This window comes from Scardinius erythrophthalmus (assembly GCF_964197995.2).
Source record: "Scardinius erythrophthalmus genome assembly, chromosome: 10".
Lineage (NCBI taxonomy): Eukaryota > Metazoa > Chordata > Actinopteri > Cypriniformes > Leuciscidae > Scardinius > Scardinius erythrophthalmus.
The window spans coordinates 17,691,826-17,713,540 of NC_138230.1; the positions used below are offsets into that span (position 1 = coordinate 17,691,826).

General features: G+C 35.9%; 1 protein-coding gene across 4 annotated transcripts; it reads left to right on the forward strand.

The window, feature by feature from the left end:
* Positions 1–225: 225 nt before the first annotated feature.
* LOC308697764 (TBC1 domain family member 5-like) lies at positions 226–19,814 on the forward strand. 4 transcript variants are annotated; one of them, XM_081377295.1, is made up of 21 exons: positions 226–317; positions 8,231–8,279; positions 8,376–8,475; positions 11,831–11,876; positions 12,010–12,118; positions 12,246–12,335; positions 12,424–12,498; positions 12,612–12,679; positions 14,231–14,333; positions 14,499–14,587; positions 14,745–14,801; positions 14,933–15,002; positions 15,104–15,276; positions 15,703–15,845; positions 16,195–16,301; positions 17,002–17,087; positions 17,239–17,528; positions 18,045–18,107; positions 19,123–19,331; positions 19,494–19,590; positions 19,678–19,814. In XM_081377295.1, exons 3-21 carry the CDS (start codon positions 8,379–8,381, stop codon positions 19,761–19,763), a joined length of 2,058 nt encoding a protein of 685 aa, XP_081233421.1. In that variant the 5' UTR covers positions 226–317; positions 8,231–8,279; positions 8,376–8,378; the 3' UTR covers positions 19,764–19,814. The 4 variants fall into 4 exon arrangements, with proteins under 4 accessions (XP_081233421.1, XP_081233424.1, XP_081233422.1 ...); XM_081377296.1 differs by having other exon boundaries at positions 237–309; XM_081377297.1 differs by lacking the exon at positions 226–317 and adding an exon at positions 6,843–6,877.
* Positions 19,815–21,715: the final 1,901 nt, after the last annotated feature.

The window sequence follows — 21,715 nt, forward strand, 5'->3', positions numbered from 1 at the left end:
ACGTGTTTATATGGTATATGGTGGCTTTTTTGTTATATAACGAAAAATCTCTCCATAATGCAGCTAAAGCTCTTGTATTAGACGAGTTACTTCTGACTTTCCATAAAACAAAACAAAAAAAAAAACCGATAAAATACCGCGCACATTTCTAACCTGTGATATCTGAACTCGCTCACAAGCTTGAGGCTTCCCGTCTGGAGTCACGTGCTTGATCAGCTGTTCTGCGGCACATCCGCCTAGCCTCGCGCTAGAGTGTTTACATGCAGACTGCACTGGGCAGAATGGGCAGACCCGCGTGAAGCGTTGCAGGTAAATAGGTGAGCTGAATTCCCTTTACTGCACTGAAACTCTCTTTTACGATTGTCGGAGTGCTTGTCAAAACTAAATGCTGGGACAACAAAAGTCTGAAAAGTTATGCAATGATTCATATCGGAAGTGTGGAGCTGCCAGCCCCGTTAGGCCTTTAGACTCAAGAGCTCCATCAATAAATCCAACTTTAACATGTTTTCTGTCGTAAAGCGTCGGGGACACTCATATGAGTGATTATAACGACCACTTTGAAATTTGTCTTTGATATTAAGGCTGTAGGGCTGCCTGTAAGTTTCAAATTGAATTTCATTTTCCACATTAGTCCACAAGTTCAATGTCTGTGTGATGTAATATACATATCCTTTAATTTTTCTCTCCATTCTTTTATCCTGACATTGGGGAAGGTGTTGTGTTTTTTTAAGGAACTGATGGGATTGATGACTTGTGTCCTTCCTCTATTTTTAGTTCTGCTTAGGGATGCTTCATGAAATCTTAGTTTTCATGTCCGAGGGATGTTTCCCCTACATTTCAGAATAATTTATGTGGGTTTATTTAATGGTTGATTCTTAAATTTGTATGTTTGGTCTTATGGTCATTAAATACAGTAGTTACAGTTTTGCCTTAAGCCAGTGATTATTTATGCTGTGACTTATCGACAATATGATAGCTGATATTTTAAATCTGCATTGTAATGTCTGTTTAAATTTAGTTTTAGTTTGATGTAGAACTTATAATTGAGAACGTGGATAACTGTTTAATATTATGTTTAATGTAAGCAGAAAAGATAAGTATTTTTAAATCCATGAAGTTAAATGTGCCATTAAACAGAAGTTGTCTTTTCTTAATTACGGTTACTTATATCCGAGTGAATCGGCTTCTCGAACAAGAAAAAATGTTGGACGTGACTTGATTTTTGTCCATTGGGAATTGATTGGATGGTTGTGGTTTGCTATTGCTGTGATCTGATGTGAGTGACAGGTTGTCCCGCCCTCGCGCCAGTGAACGTGTCATCAGAGAAGAGAAGATATGTAGAGCAAGAGAACGGTGTTTTTATTATTACGAGGGCACATGAATAAAAAAAAAAATATATAATAAATGCTGCAATATTCAATAAAAAACAAGAATTGTCAATTTTTCTTTAATTTTTCTTTAAGCCAATATATTATCTGTTTTTATTATTGGATAAAATACAGATGCTGATAATAAATACAACATTTTAAACATTTTATAACATTTTAAAAAAATTTCTTTGCCTACAATTTTGTCCTGCGCCAGCTGAATTTGAGTGACTCCCCTGCTGAGAATTCATTGATCATGATTCCTCTTACTCCTTTAATATTTTTGATTTAGTTTTGTATGTAACATTATAATCTATTTGTGAAGTAGGACAGAATGATTTTTGAAGGACTAGGCCTATATGATTGGCTTTAGACCTGAGGGCACACAGTCTGAACAACAGAAAAAGGCTTGCCAGGGCATCACAAGACCGGCTTGCCGCCTGTTAACACACACCCTAACACCCTAACACACACACACACACACACACACACACACACACACACACACACACACACACACACACACACACACACACACACACACACTTCTGAGTTAAATGCCTGTCATGATGCAGTATCTAATGCATACAATGTCAGATTACAATTACCTAATGGCCTTTGGTTAATTTATGTTTGAAGAAAGATGTACTCTTAAGTCCTGTAATATTGTAAAAGCATCTTTGAGTTTCTCCACTTTGCAGTTGTGATTGTCTTCAGTTTATAGTGGGCTTTTTCAGACAAAATAGAGGGTGTGTGTTTGTGGTTGTCCATGTGTGTGAATGCAATGTATATTACAGAACAGGACTGTAGCGTTTTTGAATATGTGCACATGCTTTTCTTAAATATGTACTGCTCTAATATTATGACCAAGCATGTTTCTGCACTTTCATAACATTGGGTTTTTGAGTTCATCCAGTAGCTTGTTGAATTCCTAGGAGTCATGTGATAGGTGTTGGAGGTCTGCTCTGTAATTGGGTGATGAAGTGAAGGCATGTGAGTGTGTTAAAAACAGGTTTAGATCTGGTCTGCTTCTGTTACCCTCATTACTGCTACCGTGTGCTGCACCCACAGGTGTTCAGATGGAATGAGCTGCTGGGTTTTTTCGGAGGATTATTTTGTGATCCTAATGCACAAAATACTGTAAATACTGTTCTGGTTTCTGGAAGTTTTTACTAGTCTAAAATAACTTTCTTTTTAGCATTCCTATTTCTTTTTCATCTTGTTATATTTACTTCTGTGAGTCATTTTTGCTCTGTTGCTTCAATTTGGTTTTGCACAGGTTTCTATTTTAGCATTCTCACAATAGTTTTTTGGTTCCTCATTTCTTTAACTAAAACACACACACACACACACGCTCTCACACACACGCTCTCTCACACACGCTCTCTCACACACGCTCTCTCACACACGCTCTCTCACACACGCTCTCTCTCTCTCTCACACACACACACACACACACACACACACACACACACACACACACACACACACACACACACACACACACACACACACACAGAGTTGATTATCTTCATTTTCATAGGGTTGCATGGATATCAGCCTCTGGTGTTGATAGATATGTGATGGTATAAAATTTTCATATCATGATAATTGCCGAAGCTTTTGTCATGGTATTCGGTATTATCACAATATTAAATTGTTACAAACATATCCTCCTAACAGGTTTAATAATTTTTTTCTTATAACAAAACAACTCTGAAAATGTATATACAATAAAACAAAATACACACACACACGCACACACACAATATATATATATAATAAGAATAAGAGCGATTTAAGTTAAAAAAAAAATCAGTCAATATCTAGGGCATATTTTAGTCTAGATTTAAGTGTAAAAATGTTTGAGTAACAAATGTTTGAAAATAAATAGCTTTGTTAGTATACTATTAAGTATTTAAAAGGGTCCCATTATGCCCTTTTATGAAGTCTTGATTTTGTTTTTTGGGGTGTACTAGAATATGCGTTCATGCTTGATTGTTAAAAAAAAAATAAAAACATATTTTACATTATTACAACACATTTCTCCCCTATCTGGTGTCAATCTGGCAGGAAACCCCTCTGTCCAATATACGAAATACGCTGTGATTGGTTAGCTGGCCCTGATTGGTTAGCTGGCCCAGTGTGTTGTGATTGGCACCACTTAGCAAGTGTTCCGGAAATGTCACCAGTTTCATCTGCTCAGGTGTAAATTTCAAACCAGTTCAAGCCTGATTCAGACTTAAAGGACTAGTTCACTTAAAATGAAAATTCTGTCATCATTTACTCACCCTCAAGTTGTTCCAAACCTGTTTGAACCAGACAGTTGATGGACCCCATTGAATAGTATTTTTTTTTCCTACTATGGAAGCCACTGGGGTCCATCAACTGTCTGGTTACCGACATTCTTCAAAATATCTTCCTTTGTGTTCAGCAGATGAAAGAAATTCAAACAGGTTTGAAACAACTTTTTCAGAAGTTTTTTTTTTGACAGAAGACAGAATTTTTCTTCATGAACTATTCCTTTAAGAATGTTAACAAGCAAGAGGATCGTTCAGAACTGATTTCACGCACAGACTTTGCAAGTCACAGGACGTTCCAGAGTGGTATTGTTTTTCCTTATACATTTTCTTTTACATTTTAGGTACGTTTTACTCCATTTAATCATGATATTTGTGATTGTGATATTGTGACATGATATTAGAGCTTACAAAAGCTTCAGTAAACACTACATCAATACTGTAATGTTAGTTAGCAGGCTAGCAAAGGCAAAGCTTTGCCCTTTGTTAAAATCATAGCAACTACATAAAACTTATAGGCCTAATTGGAACTGTTAATAGAAAACACAACTACAAATAATAAGATACTTACAAATTGTGATCCATAAACAACAGATTGTCCCAACAAAGTGGGAACTGCTCCATTTCAGGAGAAACTTTTATGCATAGCCTGCCCTACATTGTACTATCTTAGGTTCTGGAAGCGGTTCTCCTTAAAATGTGTAGCACAAAGATACATGTTTTGGTTATAATGGTCAGGAACGGTGTTTAAAATCAATTGTAACCACTCTCGTCAGCCTTAGGAAGGTCAAACAAATGAGTTTTGGAAACGAGGTGGACAAAACAGCATCTCTTTGGCTCTTTGGAAAATTGGGTTGTAGCTCGTTGTCTACGTTACTATGATTGTAAATGGGTGTCATTTGTGTTTTTAACAACATTTGGCTCATGGATATATTGATAATTTCTTTATATTTGAGTCCAAGTTCAAACACTATGAAACGCTCCATTGTTAATGTACGGAGCTGTCTGAAACACTGCCAGCGGGATATTAAACAGGAAGTATGTGTCCAAGCTCACTACAGTTTTTGCGAGGGAACGCAAATATCTTTGTGAGGGAATGCAAAAGATTTGAAAAAAAAATAAAATTCTCCCATCCCAAATTTTTATCCACCACCACGTCCATCTAGGGGCTCTGTAGTGAACATCTTGTAACAAACTTAAAAAACAAGACCACCCCTGACTTCGTAGGTTGTCAATGAAAGCCTCTACTACTAATCCAAAGGATGTGATGATTACGCCTCTCTTCTGTTAAATGACATGTGAAATGAATGCTTGTCATGCAATGTCATGTCAATGTGTCACATGTTGTACTCAGTAGGTACATTTCCGTGGAAAATAAAACTCAACCAGGCACTTCGAAGAGGTTCTGATGCTGGGAGATGGTGTAATGAAGCGTGTGGGTTACTACATCCAACAACCGAACATTTTAACTTACACTCTCGTAACTTACGGAATCGCAGCGAGAAATCAAAATGGCGGATTGCTCGAAGTGTTGGGCCGGGAGTCGATGTCCTTATTTGGCAGTTCCGCTGCAAATACTGTGACGTAATAGTTAAAAAAACGTAATAGAAAATAGAAAAATTGGAACAGGTTGCAAAATATGACCAAAACAGAATATAAAGATATCAACGAAGCACCTGAAGAGACTAATTTCAACTTTTCTATACTTCTAAACACTCCAAATATACAACAAAATGCATTTAAGGGCTAAAAAAGTGGATTTAGCCTGATATGTCCCCTTTAAATGGGTGGGCTACATAATTTTATGGAATAACCGTTTAATAAAAGCAGTAAGCTCATGTTTCATCTACCAATAAATAATATATTTTTTTATTTAAATACATTTTTAAAGATCATTTTTCCATTTTTATTCTTTTTTTTCTTTTTTTGGTGTTATAGAAATGGCCACCCTAATGTACATTTATATGTATACTGCCATAATCAAGCTTTTCTCATAGATTATGCCTGTGTATAAGCACATACACATATACAAGCACAGGAAATGTTGCATCTGAATCAAGTAAATTCTCACCACAGTTATTTGGTGCAGTGATAAATATTTATGTGTGTGTGCGCATGTGTGTGTGTCTTTGTGCGTGTGATCACTGCGCATATGTTTATAGCTAATGAAATATGCAAGGATTCATTTGGGGAGTGATTGCATCAGTGCTGCCTTTAGCCTGCAGCTGTGACCGTAAACGCAGTAGTAGTTGCAGTGTTAGAAACAGATAAATATTAAAGGCAATAGTTTCATGCTACACCAACCAAACATTATTTAGCTAATTGTAGAGAGAGAGCTATTTCAATTTTTTTGTTTTTGTTTTGTTTTACTTAATAATTGGCTATTTATTTTTGTGAATGTCTTAGTTCTGTTGAATTCCTTTTGTGTGAGGGATCTTGCACGTCCAGTTCATTATTATTGTAGTGTTCAGCATATTTTAATTATTATTCATGTGTCTGTCTGTCTTGACTTAATCATTCCTGTAGCTGTCCCTGAGGCTTTATGCTAATTTCCTGCACTGTACTTCACTGCAGAGGATCCTGGGATTTCCCACTGTACCAGAGAACTAATGCATAAATCTAATTGAGCTGCACCAATGTGGTCTATAATAATAACTGGAGAAAGCTATCCGTTAGCATTCCCGTTCATCACTAAAGCAGTTTCTCAGCTGGTGCCAGACGTTCTGTCGTCTTTGCTAATGAAATAATTATAATTTGTTTGTTAAAGGTCCCGTTTTTCGTGTGTTTTTGAAGCTTTGATTGTGTTTACAGTGTGCATTATAACATGTGTTCATGTTTCGCGTGTAAAAAAACAGTGTTTTTCGCACAATTTACTTATCTGTAAACCGCTGTTTTCACTGTCCTAAGAACGGGCTGATGACTTCCTTGTTCTATGAAGTCCCTCCTTCACAAATACGTAACGAGTTCTGATTGTGCCAGCGGTTCCTGTGTTGTGATTCGACAGCAGCTTAGCGCACGTTGCCCGGAAAGGTCACGCCTCTTACCATAACGTGGAGATGCATGCGCTCAGGGAAGGCCAAACAAAGGTGATTGGACTCCGGGATGAAAATAACAGCGTCTCGACGACATGGCGACAAACACACTCTTCCTCTTCACCGTGGGAGCGCAACAAGACCACGCCCCCTTTTTTGTGTATTCCTGTGGGCGGAGGTTAGTCAAAAAACTGTTCTAGTGACGTAGTGGATGTAGTCCAAACCGGCCGTTCGATGTAAGCGACTTCTGTTAAATAAAATATCTCGCTTGGCATTGAACTTTGAGCTTTATAATTTTACAGATATTATTTATACTCTAACAACAACATTACACACTAACTAAAGTTTGAAACACGGGATCACGAAGAACGGGACCTTTAACATTTTATTTTGTCAGAAAACAAACTGCTTTTAGCTTACATAAGATGCAGTTGTTGCTGTTATTATTATTTAATAATGATAATAATATGATTATTGTTTTTATATTGTTATTTAATATTTAATATTTGGAAAAAAAGTATTACTTTTTATTCATTGCTTTGCTTTTTTTTTTTTTTTTTTTTTTGGTGTTTGTTGTATCACCCCACTTCCATCATTTCTTTATAGCCTAGGCTATATCAGCTAATAAACCCCAGATATACATAATGAATGAGTTGCACAGGCTGTATGTTGTTGTACTGACATTTTTAGATCAGTGTTTATTAGTTTATCTGCATAATTGATGAAGGACGTTTGCTGGAGTTTGTGTGTGTCAGAACCACCTCTTAAAAAACCCCAATGTATTTAGGTTTAGTGGTCTAATGCTGTCACATCAGCGCTGTCTGGTTCTGAATTTTCTGAGCTGGGATATTTTTGTTTTATTAATGGCTGGGAATCACTTCCAGACAGCGCTTGGCACCGCCAGTGTTCGCTCATACACCCACAGTACTGCAGAACAATGATACCACAGATACAACAGATCAAATGAGCGCTGGTTTTGTTTCTTTCTTTGAGTCAAGACTGTATGTTTAATTCACTGCACAACTGTCAAATGCTAGCATGGCTAGTTATTCTGGTAAATGAATACAAGAGTTGGTATAATGATCCTGAGGTGATGGTACAGTCGCACACACAATCCAGTTAAACGTTATTTAAAGAAGCGTTGCTGGCACTCATTAAAGTTGCTTGCTGTCATGAATTTAAGTTGAGTTGAATCATGAGTTGCTGGCAATGAAATCCATTTATATTCTGTGCCACAATTAGCAGCTAATCTCAGACTTAATTACAAACTGCTTTCGACTAAAATTAAACAATGTGATTAACAAAATCTCTTTGCTGTATACCAACCAAACATAATAAAAGCTACGGTATCTCTGCCATGTTGATCTGAGTTACATTTTGTCAGTTGTTGGTTTTGTTTGTTTGCTTGCTTGTTTGTTATTTCCGTCACACTGCTTCATGCTATCCAATAGTTTAATATGTAGGCCTAAGCCATTAGTATTGTTAGTTTAGTCTGTTTATTCATTTGTTTTGCTCTGTTGTTTGTTGTCAGATTAATGGTTATTGGACTGTGGTCTCCACTGCGATCAGGCCTATGAGACGTGAGTATCCACACAATACCTGCTGTGTAGATGTAGTTCTTGTTTTGCCCTGTAGTGTCAATTGTGGCTTCAGCTCTCTCTGTTGTTGTTTTTTAGGACATGCAGCACCCAAATTTTGAAACACGACACCCGCTGCAGCAGGACGAGCAGGAGACTGGTTACGACCCTCTACAGAACTACAACAGGAACCGAGAACGTAAGACAACTAATACATTTACATACAAATTAGATTGATATTTTTAACTGATATTTGATATCTGTTATCGATTAACTGATATTCTAAGAACAAAAAGGCGTTAAATCACATTGAAGCATGTTCGAAATAGTGTGCAAAAACTACAGACTTGCAAGCAAATTTCTTTTGTCTCCTAATATAGGCCTAATTTACCCAAATATTTTTCTAATAGCTCTTCTGCCAGGAGAAACTCTGGAATGTTGTTCACACAGAAGCAAAGTCAGACCCAAATGTGAACAGTGAAAAAGGGAACCGTTCTCTTTGCATTTACGTTTTACCTGTACTTGAAATAAAAATTAAATTGAATCTTAATATACAGCAATAATATATTTCTGTCATAATTTCTTCACTTTCCTGTGGATTTCATATTTAATATAATGTAATAATTAAAACACTGTAATCTAGTTAAAAATGTTCAAGGCATGTTTTGTCTAAATATTTTTCTCTTTATTTAAAGTGCCCCATTATGCTTTTTCAGATAGTTGTTTGTGAATGTAAAAGGTCTGCAAAGTTTTAAAGATCAAAGTGCACTATAAACCCGCCTTCAAACACTGTAGCTGGTTCGTGTTGTGTACATGTCGAGAATATGCTGTTTTCTGCTCTGCAAAAGTATATTCTCTTTATACACTTCCAAAGCATGAGGAAGTGAAGAGTCGGTGGTTAAAATGATCACAGCGATACAACAGCAGTGTGACCTTTTGACAATTGCTTGTCAAATCTCAGTGAGGTCTAAATGGGATTTACAAAAGGCTTATCCATTTAAGATGGGACAATACTCACTTTATTTGGACCAACTTGCTCCTTAGAATCACAACCTGTAAGTACGATTAAAATAATTCTTGATATATATTAGGGGTGTCAAAAGATTAATCGCGATTAATCGCATCCAAAATAAAAGTTTGTGTTTAAATAATATGTGTGTGTACTGTGTATAATTAAATTTGTATATATAAATACACACACATGCTTTTATATATTTAAGAAAAATGTGTAATTTATATAAAAAAATATATATTTATATATAATATAAATTATATATAAATATATGCAGTATATGTATGCAAATATTTCTTAAATGTATACATGCATGTGTGTGTATTTATATATATACAAAATAATTATACACAGTACACACACATATATTATGTAAACACAAACTTTTATTTTGGATGCGATTAATCGCGATTAATCTTTTGACAGCCTTAATGTATATATTTTCTACTGGGTGTTCAAAATACATAGTTTTGTGTTTCATATTGTGTAGGGCTCCGGCTAACTGGCTAACTCACATTATTATTTTTACTGTCTTTCCTAAACAGCTTGGTCCCACTATTACCTACAATTGTGTCCATTAATGTAGAGTATTTGAGTATAATACTTTGAGTAATGATAAAGGATTGAGCAAGATTTGTTTTACAAACTTTAATGTTACATCAGTCATTCACATTAGTGCTCAGCTAATGTATGCACCATTATTGAAACGGTTATTGGTACAGTTCCCACATGTGCAACGCAATGAATTAGAAATATACACATCGGTTTGTTGATTAGGTGATGTGCAATCAGTTTTTTTGCCTTTGATGCATGTAAACCTGTTGTAAGAGACTTCCAAAGCTTTAAAATAGCATAATAGGGGCACTTTAATTAATGATTTTATTTTATGAACCAATATAAAAATACATGGTAGTTAACAGCAATATTTTATTTATATTCTCTACCGTTCAAAAGTCTGTATGATTTTTTTAAAACGTTTTTGAAATAAGTCTCTTATGCTCACCAAGGCTGCATTGATTTGGTCAAAAATACAGTATTACAATTTTAAAATGTAATTTATTTCTGTGATGGCCAAGCTGAATTTTGAGCAGCCATAACTCGTCTTCAGTGTCACATGATCCTTCAGAAATCATTCTAATATACTGATTTGCTGCTCAAGAAACAATATAGTTTTATTTAATTACTTTGATAATTAGGTTAATAAAAATATAGAAAGACCTTAAAGGGGTGGTTCGGGATTTTTGACATCGGACCTCATTTTTGAGTCAGCCTGGTTGTTATTCATCAGTGGAGACATTTTTTTTTTTTTATTATCCAGTCCTTATATTTGGATAGTTAGCCGATGCTAGGCTAGCGCGAGTCAATAGGTATATGTTAGCCAGCCATTAAAAACCGTTTTACCCACTCCACAGTGCACCAAACGCAAATCAGTTATAACACTAGACTATCGATGTTTATGTCCGTTGAGAGAATAATGTTAGAAATCAAACATTACCTTTCATCTCAATGATCCCAAAGGAACTAGTTTCTCAGCAGCTGCGGAATTTTACTATGCTCCGGTTAGTAATGCGGCAAAAAGTAAACACACAGTGTGCCTGCGGCAGGTAAATGCCGGTACTCTTGCATCATGTGTGGACCGGCTCACTCGGTTGCCTAGGTAATCAATATCACTCCGCTGCTGCTGTAGACAAAGGCTTATGATTACAGGGAACAAATTATAACTAATGCAATGTGATGAAAGGTAAGTTTGATTTCTAACATTATTCTCTCAACGGACATTTGCATCGATAGTCTAGTGTTATAATTGATTTGCGTTTGGTGCACTGTGGAGTGGGTAAAACGGTTTTTAATGGCTGGCTAACATATACCTATTGACTCGCGCTAGCCTAGCATCGGCTAACTATCCAAATATAAGGACTGGATAATTTTTTTTAAAAAATGTAACAACCAGGCTGACTTAAAAATGAGGTCCGATGTCAAAAATCCCGAACCACCCCTTTAAGATAAATACTTGTGGACTTACAAAAGTTTGAACTGAAAATGATAACTTCACGCTCATTTTAAATTGACCTATGACATGCAATTTGCCTGATTTTACATGATCTCAGGGATGTGGCTGTTGTGGGTCATGGTCATAGTGGCGCAAGCTACTGCGGTAAATGTGGCGTCATTCAAATGACTTTGACAGTCCTTTTATATTTACCCGCTTTAAATGCATATTGCCCGTCATGCACAGTTTCCCTAAAGCAGACGCCGGTGGCCCGTCATTGCTCCTTGCAGCTATATTCATGTTTATTTGTACTAAAATATTTTAAAATATAAAAAAATGCCCACAGAGACTTTTTTTAGACTAATTGAGTCTTGAATTGATTTCGCATGGATTTATGCAGTGAAATTAATCAATCTTATGAAAAAAAAAAAAAAACTATGATTGTATTATTAATATGTAATATATTGCCTAGTGCTGTTCTGCACTATGACAAAGATATATATAGTTCAGAGTTCAATGGATTGAAGTGTAGTTTTGTTTCTTTAATTTCAGGAGGATCATTGGATAGTGCTGTTGAGTCCACGTTTCAGTCATACAGGTCTCTGTTCATTTCACTTTCCCTAATGTCACAAAGCACCAGATATCCTCTCTGGTTCACATCTGAAACTCAATGCTGTGTGGTGAAGGTGTAACTCTATCCTATAACTTTCTGTTCGACGTGCTCCTTACAGAAAGGAGTGGGATGATTTGTTCCAGAACAGTAACTACCTGGCACGAATCAGGCAGGCTGGCATTATTGGACGATTACGGAGCAGCCGATTCCGCAGCGTATGCTGGAAGGTAATGGCTAACTGACAGTGTGCAGATGACAGACTTAATGCATGAAAATGGTCTTTTTGTTATTACTGGGTGTGCAACTTCTGTGCCAAATGGAGTAGATGACGAGCTTTGGTTTTGTTCATTCCAGCTTTATCTGGATGTCCTGCCAGAAGATAAGACTCAATGGATCAGTCGAACCAAGGAGGTCAGAGCACAGTACGAGAAAATCAAAGAGACGGTATGTGTGTGCACACTTATGTGGTCGTGATTTATGTGTCTTCAGTAGGTTTTAAGACTAGATCATGATTGTTTGTCTTGAACTGCAGCACATTACAAACCCTCGCAAAGCTGCAGGCCAGCAGGACCTGGTGGTGAACAACCCACTCTCACAGGATGAGGGGGTGAGAGAACTAGAGATCCAATTCAGTAAAACCATAAGAATGGATGGATCTGCCCATTACGGTTTGATTAACATCTTCATCTTTTTCTGTCTCTTTGTGTCTTTCTCTTTCAGAGTCTCTGGAATAAGTTCTTTCAGGATAAGGAGCTCAGGGGTATGATCAAACAAGATGTTTTACGAACGTAAGTTTGTGAACATTACACATACACTACCATTCGAAGGTTTAGAAAAAACCTTTTTTTAGTTTAAAAAAAAATCTTTTTAAAAGAAGCCTCTTATGATGAGTGAGCACCAAGCCTGCATTTACTTGATGAAAAATACAGTAAAAACAGTATTATATTATGAAATGTTGTTATAATTGAAAATAATTGTTTTCTATTTTAATATATTTTAAAATGTAATTTTTTTATGTATTTTTTTAAATGTATATTTAAAATATATTTTAAAATGTAATCAGCAAAGCTGAATTTTCAGCATAATAACTGCAGTCTTCAGTGTCACATGATCCTTCAGAAATCATTCTAATTTGCTGATTTGGTGCTCAAGAAACATTTCTTATTATTCTCAATGTTGAAAACCTTGCTGCTTAATTTTTGTGGAAACCATTATACATTCTTTCAGGATTATTTAATGAATAGAAAGTTCAAAAGAACAGCATTTATAAAAAAAAAAAGAAAAAAAAAATATATATATATATATCAAAAGTGACAGTAAAGACATACATTGTTGAAAAAAAAATTATATATAATATATATATATATATATATATATATATATATATATATATATATATATATATATATATATATATATATATATATATTAAAAAAAAATTTTGCAACAATGTAAATGTCTTTACTGTCACTTTTGATCTACTTAATGTGTCTGCTGAAGAAAAGTGTTAATTTCCTTTTTTTTTTACTTACTGACCCTAATAGTTGTGTGAAAGGTGAATATTGAATGGTTGTGTTTAAACGTGTATATCTTTTTATTTGCAATTTTTAATCCCATTAAATAAACATATATTTAAAATGATATTCATATTTAAGCATTCAAACATAAGTCTTTGGATTAAAGGTTTTTAAGATAATTCAGTCAGAAATTCAGTGAAGTGTTAATTAATTGTCAAATATAGATATGTAACTGGATTGGGTGTTGAGGGAGGAATTATGAAAGATTCTGGTAATATTAATATGTTGCACAGGTATCAACATATAACATAAATGTTCATTCAAATGATTAAAATAGAAATTCATAGATACCAAAAATGGTATAGGTGAGGTTACATTACTTATTGGTTCTATCATAAAGCATGCATAAAACAGTATATGACACAAAAGACAATAAACAAGACAGTAATAATTATAACCATGTCCTGGAGGTATGTATTTTCATTCATAAAAGGTTTGCCTATGAATTAATGTAAATAATAACTTTTTATGGGCCTTATGTGTCTTTCCTATGGGGAAATGGAGAGAGAGTTGACTCTCCACATTCCTTTTGGTTGTAAACCTTTGCTGCTATGTTAACCAGAGGCCTATTCTGCCTTTTTGGGGAGTTAGTTGCTCTCTGGGGGTTGTCCACAGAACTCTAACACATAGTTTGCATGTTGGTAGAGGGAGTTTTCTGGATTATTCATGAACTATAATGAATAATTGTGTGTCTGACTGGTCTAGACACTACAGATACAATACAATACGAAACAATATTTGTTACTCCTTGATTGTCTGCAGGTTTCCAGAGATGCTGTACTTCCAAGAAGAGGATGTCAGGACGAAGCTGACTGATATTCTCTTCTGCTACGCACGGGAGAATGAGCAGCTTCTGTATAAGCAGGTTTATACACACTTAATGATTGTGACAAATACTGCCACACCATAACATAACTTGTCAAACTGGCTCAGTCGATCTTGTAGTGTAATTTTGCCAAATTAAACATTTACCTCTACATTATCCTCTTGTTTCTCTCATCTTCATCCCTCCTTCTCTGTCTCTCTACAGGGCATGCATGAGTTACTTGCCCCAATAGTGTTTGTTCTCCACTGTGATCACCAGGCGTTTCAGCATGCCAATGAGACGGCCAATCCCAGGTCTGACCTATTATCACACAGCCGAGACTGTCTACTGTCATAAAGATTTCTGAAGACTTGCTCAATTTGTTACGTGTATTGTTTCAAATTTTGAATCATTATTAGTTGAATTTTCGCTATTTCTTAGTATATTTATTTAAACCATATTGTACCTCAGTTGCAGTGAAGAGATGAAAGTCCTTCTGGATCCTAAATTCCATGAGCATGATGCCTAGTGAGTAAATGTCACATTATCACACTAGATCTTTAACAAAATTATGCCTCGATTAACCGCATATAGTTGCTAAACACACTTTGCTCATTCTGTTGCATCTGTCTCTTTGTTCTTCACCAAATATCCCATAGTGTCATGTTTTCTCTGCTCATGGAGACAGCAGAACCCTGGTTCAGCAGTTTTGAGCGGGAGGTCAGAAAGGTACAATGGGTGACTTTACATAAAATTAATTGCTTTGATATTTTGTCTGCTTCCAACTTCAATCTTGTTAACATGACTTAAGTGGTGTTTAAACATTTCAGGGCAAAGAAGAGATGTTAACCAGCATCCCCTTTGCGAGACCACAGGACTCTGGCCCTTCTGTTGCTATTGTGACCAAAGTCAACCGAATTCAGGACCAGCTAGTAAAAAAACACGACATTGAACTGTACATGCACCTCAACAGACTAGAGATAGCACCCCAGATTTATGGCATGTGAGTATGAATGAAGTCTATTATTATTTAATTAGGGGCCAAGCACCAAAGTTGCTGTTGCTGCTATTGTATCTGTTAGATACAATAGATTTGTACATAGATAGATGTAATGGATTACATAGATTTAATTTTTTTTGTGTGTGTGTGTGTGTGTGTGTGTGTGTGTGTGTGTGTGTGTATATAAAATATTTTTTATTATTAATTAAAAATGTAGGTATTTTTTTTATTTAAAATGTAGGTATTTAAAAAAAAATATATATATATTTTCAATATTACTCATTTATATTTAATCATTATTTCTTGTCCTTTCTCCATGGTGCATATAAACGATGAAGAATTAAATATATGTTAAAGTGTTGTTTTTATCAAAATTAGTCAACTTTTCCATCAGCTATAAATTCTCTGTTTCTGTGTGTTTGCGGGCAGTCGCTGGGTTCGACTGCTGTTTGGTCGGGAGTTTCCCCTGCAGGATCTGTTGGTGGTCTGGGATGCTCTCTTTGCAGACAGCATCACTTTGGACTTGGTGGATTACGTGTTTGTCGCTATGCTTCTGTACATCAGAGATGCATGTAAGTTAAATTCTCTCTCATCTGTGATTTGTTCATAACACAAACCAATGGAACACAAGATACAGACTTACTAAGGCGTAAATAAACTTTGGGTGTTCGCTTTGGAGCTCTATGGATATCAAGCAATACGTAACCCACAAAAAGAGTCATCAGTTTGTCTGGTCGTAGTGCATCACTGCCACATACATAACCAATCTAAACACAGGAGCTAATGACATGCAGATGAGTTGGCTTATGCCTGTTGGCATTGAACATGTATGAAAATGCTTTACAAAAAGCTTTAGGGGAACTTTATCAGTTTATTTGAGAGTCCAGTAACTGTATTGTTCCTGTGTTTTTCATGTCGTAGTGATCGCAAGTAACTTTCAGACGTGTCTCGGCCTCCTGATGCACTATCCTCCTATTGGAGACATCCACTCACTGCTCCTAAAAGCACTATTCCTCAGAGACCCTAAGGTACTGTCAGGCACACCCACTCTTTCATATTCACTTTTAATATCTTTCAAAATAATAAACATCATAAATAAATAAATATTATATTATATTATATAAATAATAATTATTAGATTACAAATACATTTGTATGTGTGATATTAATTTATTAAATAATATGTATGTATAATATTATTTATTTGTAATATAATATAATTACAATATAATAAAAGTAATATAATTAGTCATTTTATTATAATTTATTCTGGAACTTATTTTATATAAGTTTAGGGCATTTATCCCAGTGTCCCAAACACAGATTTAAGATAGCTTGACATTCAAAAGCAGAGACGCTCTATACTGCTGAATGTACAGTATGTACTCTGTATAACTTATTTTGGTTACACTTTACAATAACGTCTCATATGTTAATGTATTAACTAACATGAGCTAACCATGAGCAATACATTTGTTACTGTATCTTTGCTAACGTTAGTTTATAAAAAATATAGTTGTTCATTGTTTGTTCATGTTACTTCACAGTGCATTAACTAATGTTAACAAATACAAATTTTGATAATGTATTAGTAAATGTTGAAATTAACATTAAAAACGAATAATAAATGCTGTAGAAGTGCAGTTCATTATTAGTTAATGTTAACTAATGAATCCTTATTGTAAAGTGTTACCCTTGTTTTTGTCATGTCTTTTTATATAATTTTAGAATAATCCAAGACCAGTAAACTACCAGTTCCAGCAAAACCTTGACTACTACAAAACCCGTGGAGCCGACTTGGTCAACAAGACTCGGTATTTTGTGTTTTTGTGCATATTATAACTTTGAGCACATATATTCTATGTATTATATAAAAATTATAAATAATTAAAATTAAAAATTTATTTAAAATAAAATTATATATATTTCCAATTTAGAAAATATTTTCTTTCTTTTTTTCTACAGGGCCAGCAGTAAAGCAGCACCTCTCAACATTAATAAAGTATCCAGTTCTCTTCTTAATTTCGGCCGGAAGCTCATTGCGCCGATGGGAAGCGGCTCCAGCGGTATCTCGCCAATTAACAGCGAGGTGATATCAGCTCCTCCCCTTCAACCTCCAGTGCCACAACCATTGGCCGAGCCTCCATCATGCACCGCTCCGGCAAATACGCAGATCAAATATCAGCCGCACACACAAACGCAGCATCAGCACCGACTGCTAAAGTCTGAAAGTATGCCAGTGCACCTCAGCAAAGGTGAGCACTCGTTTACACACTCGTTTACAACTTTTCAACCCCGTATGCCTACAGATTGGCTGCATCCGAAATCACATACTTGCCTACTATATAGTAGGCGAAAAATAAAAAGTATGACCGAATTCACCATACTCACAAAAGAGTAGACAAAAAGTACCCGGTTGACCTACTTCTGGCGTGATTCTGCAGTGAAGTGACGTAACTGAAGCTGGTAGGTCACATGATAATGACAACATGGCGAATTTAGTACATCCAGATTACATTCATACTATATAGAACATACTTTTTTAGTGGTTGTGAAGTAATTATTTATTCAAAATTATTACCTACTCAAGAGAGTATGCAATTTTGGATGCAGCCATTGTGTTGATTTTACCCATATACCTCCAGAATTTATTAATACTTCAGTGTGCATGTATTATTATGTGAATGTGTACATGCATGTGCTTAAACATAGTTACATGTGACAGAATAGGTGTGTGCTGTAGCCTGTAGCCTTACTCTGCTGTCTGTTAGACATAGGTCCTTGTGGAGCCTCTCAGATATCTCTCCCTTCCCAGATTCAATCTGATACCCCAGGTAACTGCTGCCATGACGATAACAACAGCACCAGAGAGTGCATGCATGCTTTATAAATGCTTTTTATTTGATTCTGTTTTTGTATGTTTCTTTGTGTGCTTTTACTGTGACGTGTCCGCTCTGTAATGCATGCATGTGTGTCTGTGTTCAAATAAACTTGGTGTAATCATGTATTTTGCTGCTTTTTCAGTTTAAAAAAGTTCACCCAAAAACAAATGTATTTGTATTAATTAATCCTATTAAAAGTATACATAATTTATACTATCTTTCAAAAGTTTGGGGTCCACAAGATTATTATATATATTTTTTTAAGCTCTGCTCTCCAAGGCTGCATTTATTTGATCATTAATACAGTAAAGTTGAAATATAACAAATTTTAAGTAACAAATTTCTATTTGAATCCATTTTAAAATGTAATATATATTCCTGTGATGGCAAAGCTGAATTTTCATTTTCATCATTAAGCGTCTTCAATGTCGCATGATCCTTCTGAAATCATTCAAATATGCTAATTTCATGCTCAAGAAGCATTTCTTTTTTGTATAATCAATGTTAAAACCATTTGTGCTGGATAATATTTTTGTGGAAACCATGATACATTTTTATTCAGGATTTGTTGATGGATAAAAAGCTCAAAAGAACTATTTTGTAACTTTATAAATGTTTTTACTGCAACCTCTGATCAATTTAATCCATCCTTCCTGAATTTAAAACGGGGGGAAAAATTTCCTGACCCCGAACTATTCGATAGTGATTGGTAGTGTAATTATTCTCTGAACTTTCCATATCTGTGTTTTGTTAGTTATCTTCATAGTCCAAAGAAAATCCTCCTGTTTTTAAGGTCATATTTTTTTTACTTCTGCTTTACCTGTGATTTACTGGATGCTGTGCGATTGTGTCTCAGACTCTTCATGCTATTTATCTAGCTTATGATTTTTTAAATTGTTCTGTTATCTTTGGTTGTCTGTTCTCTTAGGCTGCCTGAGACTAACTTTTGATGATGTCTACCTTGCAGGCCACACCCCCAGGACCATTAGTTCCTCCCCCAGCTCTGAGAGTTTGTCTGGTGGGCGGGACCATGCAATGTCTTCCCCTCCTCTCCCTGTGTCCACGGGGCGAGACTCCAGCACATCATCTCCGCCTTCCTCTGCCACAAAGAAAGACTCTTTCTTTAATATCAGTCGCTCACGGTCCCACAGTAAAACTATAAACAAGAAGGATGCGGTAAGCAGCAAATTTAGTTTTTGCTTTACCATTTGCATTCCCAGGCTCTCATTTTGAGTTCATTCTTTCTTCATATAGCATATATGTTGTAGCTCCTGTTAATGTTTTATTTTATAGGTGCTATATGTATGCTAATTTATGTGTATGTATCCTTACACACAGGAGGAGCTGGAGGCCCAGGTGTCATTTTTACAGGGTCAGATTAATGACCTAGAGGCCATGAGTAAATATTGTGCCAAGATGATGAACATGCACATAGGTGAGTCACTGAGCCAGTCAGTCATCTCTGCACTCACATACACACTGGTGATGGAATCGTAATGATTGTGCTTTGATTAATGGACAGGAAAAATTCAAGATGTGATACTGCAGGAGCATCTGGAGAAGGAAGATGAGGTTCTGGTGTCACTTGCTGGACTAAAACAGGTATGACTCAGGTCTCCACTTTGCAAAAAAAAACCCTGTAATAATATGATAAACACTACATTTTGAATATATACTGTATATAACAATACGTTTTGTGTGTGTGAAATTAAAACTTAAAAATATTCACCATTTTCAATCAGTGTTCTCACTTAAAATAATTTTGGTAACACTTTACAATATGATCCCATTCAAATGTTGAAATTTAAATATTACAAAGATCAATAAAATGCTTTAAAGGGTATAATGCCCTTTTCACAAGATGTAAAATACGTTTCTGATGTCCCCAGAGTGTGTTTGTGAAGTTTTAGCTCAAAATACCCCACAGATATTTTATATAGCATGTTAAAATTGTCACTTTTTGAGTGTGAGTTTTAGCCTTTTATGTTCAAACCGGAGTCAGACAATGATGGAGAGACTCAAGAAGTGACAACATGTAGAATTCAACAGGACATTTCTGAATGGTTAGTTGATGAATTTATATTGCTGACGTGGAGTTAACTATCTTCTAGTCATTGATTAGCATATTCTTTCATGATAATATATATAAATCTTGTTCCCAGGGGCAGGGGTTTATGTAAATTCTAGGGTTGGTGATGTCACTAACCCGGGAGGAAGCTTGTGTAGTCCCTACCAGCCGTTTGTTGTAGTCCTAAAAAACGATTTCTTTAAAAGCAAATATCTCCCTTTGCTTTGAACTTTGAGCGTTGTAACTTTGCAGATGTTGTTTATGCTCAAACAGCAACATTACACACTAACTAAAGTTAGAAAGGTGAAATCATAATCAACCACCCCTTTAAAAGTATTTTTAGTTTTAGTTTAACTGAGGTAGTTAAAGTCCCCCTGTTAAAATCAAGTTTTTAATGTTGTTTATATGTCTATGTGGTGTAATATGACAAACCATGTGCAAATTTATGCTAACAGCATTGCTGAGTATTTTATACTTAAAACTTCAGGGAAAAAAGACGTGGTTTGAAATCGCTGGTGTTTCTTGCGCCACAAACTACCTTTTGACCAATCACGTCACGAGGGGGGCGGGCTTTAGCATATCATCATTACTTTGCTGCAAAGCAGGGGAGTCTCAAGAGAAGCCAGGATATGTGTCCGACGTTGTAGAGTTTGATGCATAGAACACATTGCCATTCTGATACATCGACTTGTAGATGAGCCTGTATAATTCGCTCTTCCACTTCATCTGAATCAGTTTCTGGTTCAAATAGTCGAGTCCCAAAATAGATAAATAGCCCTGGATAAGATGCAGTAGGCATTTTTGAGGAAAAGTACTTCAAGTGTTGTTTCTATATGATTTTTAGGTGCTGAATCCATTTCTGCCGCATAACAAGTTGTAAACATCACTGTTTTGGCATAAACAATAAAAACAAAATGGCTGCCAATAAATAAATAAATAAACGTTTTAATGCATTTATTGCAGTTTAAACATTAAACATTATAACTAAACTATGCATTCTCAGAATATTTAAACATGTAAACAATGAAAAAACAACATTAACATGAAAGGGACAGTTTTTAAATGGCTGCTGGAATTATGCCAAGGTACCAAGGTACACTGGGAAGCATATATCAGTGGAAATATGCAATTATGCCCAGCCCGAAGGGGGGAACTTGGAATACACATGACCCCAGGGGGCTGCATATTGAGAATCACTGGGGTGTCCAGCCGCAGGTGGAATATTTCAAACCCCGGGGTGGCAAGGTGGCTTGCCGAGGGAAAGACACATGCTCAGAGAGGCTTACAGGGGACTACACACGTGGGGGTCGCCCAGAGGCCGTGTTAGGTGTCGCCCAGCCTGCAGCTCTACAGATGTCTGTTAGCGAGGCGCCATGCGCTAGAGCCCAAGAGGATGCCACACTCCGGGTGGAGTGGGCCGTCACACCAAGGGGGCATGGTCGACCTTGCTGCTGGTAAGCCAAAGCAATGGCGTCCACTATCCAGTGAGACA

Excerpts from the sequence above, each read along its gene's own strand:
- LOC308697764 (XM_081377295.1), top strand. The coding sequence starts at position 8,379 with ATGCAGCACCCAAATTTTGAAACACGACACCCGCTGCAGCAGGACGAG. Across the intron at positions 14,334-14,498 it reads AGCAGCTTCTGTATAAGCAG|GGCATGCATGAGTTACTTGC; the intron begins GTTTATACACAC and ends GTCTCTCTACAG. Across the intron at positions 19,591-19,677 it reads GATGATGAACATGCACATAG|GAAAAATTCAAGATGTGATA; the intron begins GTGAGTCACTGA and ends ATTAATGGACAG.